Source organism: Pollicipes pollicipes, unplaced genomic scaffold (genome assembly GCF_011947565.3).
Source record: "Pollicipes pollicipes isolate AB1234 unplaced genomic scaffold, Ppol_2.1 Scaffold_3447;HRSCAF=4054_pilon_pilon_pilon, whole genome shotgun sequence".
In the NCBI taxonomy this organism is placed as follows: domain Eukaryota; kingdom Metazoa; phylum Arthropoda; class Thecostraca; order Pollicipedomorpha; family Pollicipedidae; genus Pollicipes; species Pollicipes pollicipes.
In genome coordinates this window covers 1,538,166-1,547,244 of record NW_023596297.1, presented here as the reverse complement: position 1 = coordinate 1,547,244, position 9,079 = coordinate 1,538,166, and the positions used below count along the sequence as shown (strand labels likewise).

The following is a 9,079-nucleotide window of genomic DNA, read 5'->3' as shown; positions in this document are numbered from 1 at the left end:
TGTTGTGATTGCATTGCTGTTTTGAGCGGTCCTCCGAGGACCATTTCAGCTTGAGGATGCCCGTGATTTTGGCATGAGGTCGTGGAGCGGGAAGAGCTGCAGGTGCACAGAGCCTTGGAGACAACGACCGAAGCCATCCTTTTTCTTCATCCCCAACGAATGCTGTTTAACGCTGAAGAAGGCTACCTATCGATTCGCACTGCCTTCATTGTCCTCTGAAGTACCATGCCCTTCCCTTTTGTCCTCCAGGTTGACCGAACACTTTCCCTTCCCGTCACCCGCGGCTATCCCGCGGCCGACCTGTCGGAGATGCTGACGGCTCAGCCCCAGTGGCGGCGTCCGTACCGTATGCAGATATGTAAATGCACCCTCGCCACATTTGCTTGGCGTGATGGATCGATTTGCTGAGGAGAATAACACAGATACTTAAATCGGTATTCAGTCTACCGTAAGCGGCATTGAAACTAGGTGAGACTGTTGCGCATACAACACCGCGATTTTACATATCAACGAACATATATTTGGCATAGTAGGCTGTCGAAAAATAGCATTGTCATCTTTTAAATCGATACCTATGCTGGACGGTGCTCTGGCACATATTGTTGGGATGAAGGCAGTGTTTGTTAGCTCTTAAAATTTGGGCAGCTCGCCAGAGCCACGGTCTATACAGGCCAGGCTGCGCATAGAAGCCTCTCGAAATCTTTCGCAGGTTTAACTCCTGTTTTAAAACATTTCCGCATCTGTCCGATTGACACGTCCGTTGAAGATGTCACGTCTGTGATCATTTGGTACGATAGTCGTTCAGCCATACAGGATAAAAACCATCGGACTCTCGCACAGACCTCTTGTAAACAATTTGATTCTCAAATGTCATTGTTAACATTTATATATACACATGGTCCATCAGCTCAACAGACGCCAGTGAGCTCACTGACTACTATCTGCACATAACAAACAGAACTGTTTTATTCATAGACACCGACATTGAAATTTCAGCTCTCCTCCAAAACTCAGGTGCCAGGTGGCAATGGGCACTCCCACAGACTCCTGCCTGGGCCCGGAAATGACACACAGACATACAGAAGACTTGCCAGTCGCCAACAGCAGCTTAACACCTTACCCTGAACCCATATCCGGTCTTCTTGGGAGCGTCTGATGCTGAACCAGAGACCGACAAAGAATAAGTCACGACGGAACACATCAGTACATTTATGAGCGTCTCACCAGCTCTAGTGGTACTTCCTCTCACGTCATGCAGGCAAAGGCGATAGCCTAATGTCTAGTAGGATGCCAGTTTACAGCTGAAGAAGCTGGCAACCAGTCATGGGCGCCACCAAGTGGCACTTCAGCCCCAAACCGAGCATTGCGCAGCGTCTTCCCCGGCCCGCCAGCGGATCTTCGCCCTGCCTCGCCCTGGCCGGACAGCGTCCGTGCCAGACAAGTTGTGAGCCCGTGTAGGTTCGTTCTAAGGCACGCCTCTCGCGGCCGGCGGTCCACATACCTACGGGCTCCTCTCGGCTGCGGAGCCGTCCCACGCCCTCGCCCGTGACTCATCAGCGCGGCGCCCCGCGGCCGCTGCTGCCACCCACGTCACCGCAACATTGCCGGTAACCGACCGACTCGCAGCGTGCGGCCGAAGGCATCTCCTCCACTCTCTCCCTCTCGCTCTCTCCCGCACTCTCCGCCATGCGCCTCTCTCTTTCTCTCTCTCTCTCTTTCGTCCCTTTTGTCGCTCCTCTCTCCCTCGTTTCTTCTTTTCCCTCGTCCTTTGGTGCTTTTCCCGTCCAACACACTGTTCATCGTTCTCCTTTCCTCTTTCTCTTCCTCTTTCACCCCGCTTTCCCAACTGCTGCAGCATAGCACTTACTGCTTGTTTGGCGCCGGCGGCCGCGACCGACGGCGGGGCGGTCTGCCGACGCGCCCCCTAGCGAGCGTCTTCTTCCCGACGGGCCTCACGGGCTCCGCTACAGAGCATTCTACCTCCACCTGCTCGTAGTGGCCGACGTCGGGCACGCGCCCCACGCCGGCCGAACGGCGCTTGGCCGGCGCCGCCTGACGGCTAATAGCCGGCAGACTCTGGTCCCCGCCGCCGGAGGAGCGAGAGGACGAGGACGGCGGCACAAGCAGACCGGAGCAGCGCGACATCCGCAGCGCGTTCAGCTGCTTGATGGCGGGCAGCTGGCAGCGAGCGGGCGGCTCGGCCGACCCAGCCGGCTCAGCCGGTGGCGCGGCCGCCTCAGCGTCGGCCGCTCGGCAGCAACTGCCGCACTCGGACATGACTGTCGACGGTGTTGGCGGCGGCGACGGCTCAGCCGGTGGCGGTTTCGGTTCCGACTCCGTCTCCGGATCGGGCTCCGTCTCTGGCTCGCCGTGTGCTGGCTTCTCCCAGACGCTTTCGCCGTCATAGTCCACGCGTGCGCCGGCCTGATAGGAGCAGGACGGCTCCTGCTCTTCGACTGCCTCCTCCTCCTCCTCATTGTCCGACTCCACCAGGTCCACCCAGCGGATGTACTCGCGGTAGGCGCGCTCGAGCTCGTCGTCGCCCTGCAGCGGCTCGGCGTCGGCGTCGGTGACGCGACGCGCCGCCTCCTCGCCCGACGACGTGGCCTGCGACGGCTGCCGGTCCAGGCGGCGGCTCTGCGCCCAGCGCCACCAGTCGCAGCTGTCCGTGGCCGTGACGATGCTCTGGTCGCTGGACGAGTAGTCGTCCATGCAGCGCCTCAGCTCGCGCTCCGGTGCCAGCCTCCCCTCGCCGCGCAGGCTGAGCGCCGAGCTGAGCTGCGCGCAGATCGTCGAGTCGGACACGAGCGGCTCCAGCGGCCCACCGAGGTCGTACTGCAGCGGCGCCTTGAGCACGTTCATGCTGGCGTTCTCCTGCCGCTCCAGCTCGGCTTTGCTGATGAACGGCACGGACGCGGGCGCCCAGGAGTCGATCGGCGTCGCCGCGGGCTCCGGGTCGGGCACCCAGGATGGGTCAGTGGTGGGATCCTCGCCCGGCTCCGGGCGTAGATGGTCCAACCGCACGAGCTCCAGTACGTTCGACTTGTACCACTCCCAAACGTACGGCACGCTGGCGCGGTCCAGGTAGCGCTCGTACCACACGTCCAGCACGTGCTCCACCCACTCGTCCACGATGCCGGCAATGAAGAGTTCGTCCTCTTCCTCCTCGACCAGGATGCGCCAGTCGGACATGGTGAGGTCGGTGGCGAACGCCCGCTCCGGCTCCTTGGTCGAGCCCACGCCCTCGACATCAGGACTGGCATTCTCCTCCTTGTTCCTGCCCGCTCGGCCCGCGCGACTTTTGCCACGAGGAGGCATGTTCTTGACAAAGTTACAGTCACGAAGTGCGGCTCTTCAGTATCAGGGGCAAAAAGAATCTATTTACTCTGTGAGAGAATTAGGTGGTACGAAGCATGGGAGAGTTGTAACGCAAATTTATGGAGGCTATTATGTTGTATGTTACTTAAATAACTAAATGGGTCCTGTTTTGTTTGAGTTACTGTAGCCCGTTAAATCAAAATGACACCCAAATGGAATGATACTCCCGCGGCACCACCCAATGGCCGGAATTCCCATCCACTCAAGCCAGCCGGTCCAGTGATCATAAAACGCCAGTCATAATTTGCCCACGTTGCACGGTCTTTGCTCAGTCTTGTCCCACCAGGTTTGAAATTTCCGGACGTCTTTTGAACAGAAAGACCACCATCCCTGTTTGAGTATGAAGTCATTTCCTGCACGCCATGGGTGCCTCGTCTGTACACAACGGCGATGCGGCGCATCCCCATACTTAACCCGAAGCCCCGTCGTACGGTCCGCGGCAATTTCAGCCATTTATATCTGTTAATCAAAGCACGTCAGCCGCCGCGGCGGCCGGCCGGCCGGCGGGGCGCCGGCCGGCGGGGCGGGACTTGGCACACCGGTCACGTAGGGCGGGCGGACGGCGCCTCAGTCGAGTCTCCGCACTGAGCCGGGTCGCGTCCGGCCGCCCGCCGCCGCCCGCCGCCCGCCACCGCCGCCGCCAGCCGCCACCGCCGCCGCCGCCGCCGCCGCCACGCGCACCGTGTCGGCGCGTCGTCACCAGCGCACCGGCGATGAAGGAGGGAACAGGTGAGGTCGCGATGCGGCGCCGGGGAGCGGGGTCGGCCGCCGGCGGCGGCTGCGGGCCGCGGGCCCGCCGTGCGCTGAGGCGAGGCCGGGTGCATGAGCCGGTGCACCTCGCTCGCCGGCTAATGCGGTTGTCTGTGCAGCGCGCGGGCCGCGGCCGGCGAGGGGCCGGTCCGTGCAGCCGTTGGCCGCGCCGCTGCGGGCAGGGCGATGGTGCTGACGAGCGGACGCGAGCGCGAGATGTTAGGGCGATCCACCGGCGCGATGTCACGCCGGTGATCCATCTGCTGACCGGTGATCCATCTGCGGTGTTGGCGATCCATCTGCGGTGTGTGATCCTGTGGTCAGATATGTTGCCGATTGGCCCGCGGCGTGCCTCAGAAGCTCGGTGGTGAAGCCGAGCCGGGTGGCGCCGGTGCCGAGTGCGTCCCACCTGCAGAGACGCTGCACTTCAGCCGTCGAGATGCCGCATCTGCGCCACGTGACGGATCGTTGCCGCAATCAATCGCGGCCTGCCGCGCGTGCATCTTACCCGGCGTCCCCGCAGATGCAATCGCGCGCCCGTCCGCCTCGTTAGGCCGATGGGGAGCGGCCACGTCGCGGCGGCTTCATTAATTCACTTAGCATCCGCGGCGAGGGACAATGTGCTTGGCGGAGCGTGATGCGGCCGGCCCGCGTGCCGCTGTCGCTGACGTGTGCCGCTCGCTGTCCACAGGTCCTGCCGACGCCACCGCGGCATGATCCTGGCACTATGGACGTCATTATGTATCTGCACATGTGCGCGCGCGTCACGTGAGGCGAACGCCGTGGCGGCGAGCGCCGACCTGAGCGGCGAGACGTCGGCGCTGCAGCACCTGGCGCAGCACGCCGCCTCCGGCCGCCTCTTCGTGGCTGGCGTGAACCGGCTGTGGCGGCTGGACTCGGCGCTGACGCAGCTCTCACGGCTGGAGACGGGGCCTGTGCAGGACAACGTCACATGTCCCGCGGCCGGCTGCCCGGCCGGCGCCGCCACGGCGCCCACCGACAGCTTCAGCCAGCTGCTGCTGGTGCTGGACGAGAGCCGGCAGCTGCTCAGCTGCGACTCGGTGCGGCAGGGCGCCTGCTGGCTGCGGCCGCTGGACGAGCCCGGCCGCGCCCAGTTCCTGGCCGTGAACGTGGCGGCCAACCAGCCGGACGCCACGACGGTCGGCCTGGTGGCGCCCGAGCGCTATCACCGCTGGCAGGGCGAGCCGCTCGCGCTGTATGTGGCTGCCACGTTCACGGACGCCGGGCCGTACCGCCACGACGTGCCGGCCGTGGCCACGAGGCGGCTAGATGACCTGCAGTACGCCGAGATCTCGTTCTCACAGCAGTCGCTGCTGCGGATCGATGTCAAGTACCGCGATCATTTTCTAGTGCAGTACAAGGCCGGCTTCGCGGCCGGGGACCACGTGTACTTCGTGGCGGTGCAGAAGAAGTCGCACCTGCCCGGCCAGGACGAGGTGGGGTACATTTCGCGGATAGCGCGCGTCTGTGTGACGGACCCCAACTACAACAGCTACACGGAGGTGACAGTGGAGTGCGGCGCGTACAACCTTGTGCGGTCGGCCCGTTTGACCTCGGCCGGCGCCGACCTGGCCGCCGCGGCCGGGGTTAAGACCGGCGACCCGGTGCTGGTGGCAGTGTTCTCGCCCAGTGACGGCAACACGATGGTGTACCAGAACAAGTCGGCCGTCTGTGTGTTCCCTCTCCGTCAAGTGGACAAGGCGCACGACGAGAGCATCAACATGTGCTTCAACGGGACAGTGCCCTACCGAAACATGGAGTATATATCCGGATTAATCGAGAACGGGATGTGCATTCAGTCGTCGGTAAGTGCGCGAGACGAACGTCCGCCTGCTGCAGCGACGCCGGCTGCCGGGGCCTGGGCCAGCGACCTGCCCCGACCTCTCTCGCACTCGCCTCCAGCCGCGCGGCCGGCACACCCTTTGTTCACCGCGCTTGTCCGGTCGGGTAACATACTGGGTCACCATGATTTATCGCAGCCATTTTATTCTATCATCAAGCGGCATTAGTGGCCCATGCCATCTGTGCTCGCCGGTCGGCGAATTAGCATATGAGCATGCTAGGTCTCCGCTCCGCGCTGGCCGGCGCGGTACACCTCCGGGTCGAGGGCACCGCTCATAAAACCGGCACGGCCGCGGGCCGGACGCCGCCGCCGCAGCGATCGCGCGTCCACGCGCTATGAGGCGGGCCCGGGCCGCGGTCGTGCCGGCGCCGGCGCAGTAAATAACAATAAGGCCGGCCGGCCGCGCCGCCAGCGCGCCTCTGCAGAATGGAGCAGGGTCGTGCCGGCGCGCTGGGGCCGCCGCCGCAGTGCAGACGCAGCACAGGCCCTAATAACAGGCCTGGGACCCCGTTTAATTGTATTAGCTCGGACACGCTAATGGCTGGGGACGCATGCATTTAAGAGCTGTGTATTAGCATGGAGCAGCAATTGAAGCTCGTCGCTTCACACAAAGAGCGCAGTTTAAGCCGGTGTACCGGCGGCCGTGTCAGACTTTTTTGACCTGACGGATGTTACGTGAGACGATAAGCCGGATGAACACACGGCCCGTGTGTTCCGTTCAAATCGCCAGTTTAACCGCCGCTCTGTGGGACGGCGATAGTCTCAGTCGGATGTTTGGTGAGACCACGTTCGACGGGTGTCCGGACGTCAGCCCGGTGCCCTTTGCGGCGTCTTGTCGGCAAATCTACGTTGCAATGGCGTGGCGACTTCTGGCTCTCGTTCAGCCTCCATTATCATACGTGACAAAACCGGCGCGATTGTCGGCGCCGGGGTGCGCCTTCACGCGCGCTGCCGCCTCCTCGAAGCCCGCACGCGAGGGTTTGCATTCAGGTGTGCTACATGTGCGGCATCATGCATTTTTCATGTCTTTTAGGTTACAGCAGAGGCAAGCTCGGGGACGCTACCGACATCACGTGAGAAATATCAGACACAGATGGTATGGTAGTTGAGCCGCTTGGTAGGTGAGCTCGCACTTGGAGCCTACTGCATATTATAGCGTAAACTTACCATTCCCAGGGAGGAGGCGGGGCTGCTTGCGGCTCCCAAGGGCATCTAGACACTAAGAGAAGATCCCACACGATATTTATATTTGTTCGAATCCCGTGGAAAGGCCGATGTGTGGACTTCTTTGCACGACATGGTCGTGTAAGCCGTGCAGGAACCAAATGGAGTGGACGTGCAGGAGTGCACGCAGGTCAGGTCGCGCTCGTAGCTTAGAACGTGTGACAGTTTTCAGTGATTGCGATCCATTTTGCACCACAACAGGCATAAGCAGGACAAAAAGACGACAAACACGAATAGGAAGTAGTCTGGCTGAGGAAAAAGATGTCTAGCCATAAACAGCGACACTAATCTTACCATCATGCTCTGGCACCGCTGCACTGGTAAGTCGTGATTGCTCCACTGAACCGAACCATATAATACCAACAATCAGTCTTAAGCCCATACACGTGACACGCCTTCCACGTTCTCGCGACCAGCCACTATGAGGCTGCATAAGTCAGTCGACCAATCAGAGGCTGCCCCGCACTGGCAGCGAACTAAAGAACGATGGCGTCCACCGGCTCGGAAGCGCCACAGCAGGGCTTCTGCTCTCGCCTGACCACACCGGCAGGGTGACGTCACTCAGCTGACCATCGCCACCGGTGGGGTGACGTCACCAGCCATTGCCCTGTGTCAATGACCGTAATTGCCCCAATGCACGCTGGCATCCGGGCCACGTGACCGAGCGTGCCGGGGTAACGAGGGCCTGGAAGGGGCGAGCGTGCCCAGGTGACGATAGTCTGGAAGGGTAACCAGGTAACGAGCGCCTGGAAGGGGCGAGCGTGCCCAGGTGACGATAGTCTGGAAGGGTAACCAGGTAACGAGCGCCTGGAAGGGGCGAGCGTGCCCAGGTGACGAGGTTCTGGCAAGAACGCTCGTCGTCTGGCTCGCTGCTGGACGCCAGTTTGATGTGAGCGTTAATGACTGCGGGTGACATCCTGGCCTGTTCAGGCTATAATAAGGGTACGGAGGCAGTTTGCCAGCAGGCGGGATTGTGTCAATTCGATCTTTTCTAACGATCCCGCAAAGCAGTTACGCCATTTTAATGTTGTTGTCCTGTAAAGGGTGTAACTCGTGCTGTCCCCCACAATGTTTATTATGTATATATACATCACTGCAGGTAAATCGTGTCCATTTTACAACCCGTCCTTGAACCACAGCGATAAACGGATGTGCATAAGCTTGCATAAGTTTTGGATACAGATACCCGCCACAGTCTCACCTCAGCTTCAACTAACGATACCTGTACACATTGCTCTTTACACCGAACCAGGATCGGAACAGAATTACTTCAATCAATTTTTTGCGGTTGTCGAACCCCAAGCCCAATTGAGCGAGATGTGCAGTGTGACAGGAGGATTTAGGTGATTTTTGTGTCGGACGTCTGCAGCATGCATCTGACGCGACTGAAGCCACAGGTGACAGATTTAGGAAAAATCGTGCAAATTGCCTGTAACGAGGGCTTGCAACTTGACAAATTTGCAAAACGTGCGATCAGTCAAATAGGCTTATATGATCTCTGTCATACTTCGTAGACCGCACCACGCGGTTTCTCCCACAAACGATCAAAAGATTACAGGAATACGGATCTCGCGAGGGGGAAGGATCGCGCTTAATGGAAGAATTGCACCAAGCTCAGCATACACATCAACTCGCGACCATCCGAGCAGTTGAACGTAACACCCTTTGTTTTCGTAAGTTTTGTTTCTGGATCTTCTTGAGTTTCTGGAATAACTGGTTCGGGTTAATCCAGCAACATTTTCTTTACCTGTTTGATGAATTCACCGCAGGCTCGGGTAAGTCTGTTTCTGCATCAGGGTGGAACGCATAGCAAGCAAGGTCACCATAAATGAAAAGTGTGGACTTATTTCTTGAATCGCTTTT

At 60.0% G+C, this 9,079-nt stretch overlaps 1 protein-coding gene across 1 annotated transcript in view; it reads left to right on the top strand.

Annotated features, from left to right (window-relative positions):
- Positions 1-4,955: 4,955 nt before the first annotated feature.
- Positions 4,956-9,079, top strand: part of LOC119091457 (plexin-B-like) — a gene marked incomplete at its 5' end in the record, with an annotated part of 18,725 nt that continues 14,601 nt past the window's right edge. Inside the window, one exon of the mRNA XM_037214255.1 lies at positions 4,956-5,954. Within this exon, the coding sequence (XP_037070150.1) occupies positions 4,956-5,954 (999 nt within the window). The remainder of the gene's footprint in view (positions 5,955-9,079) is intronic.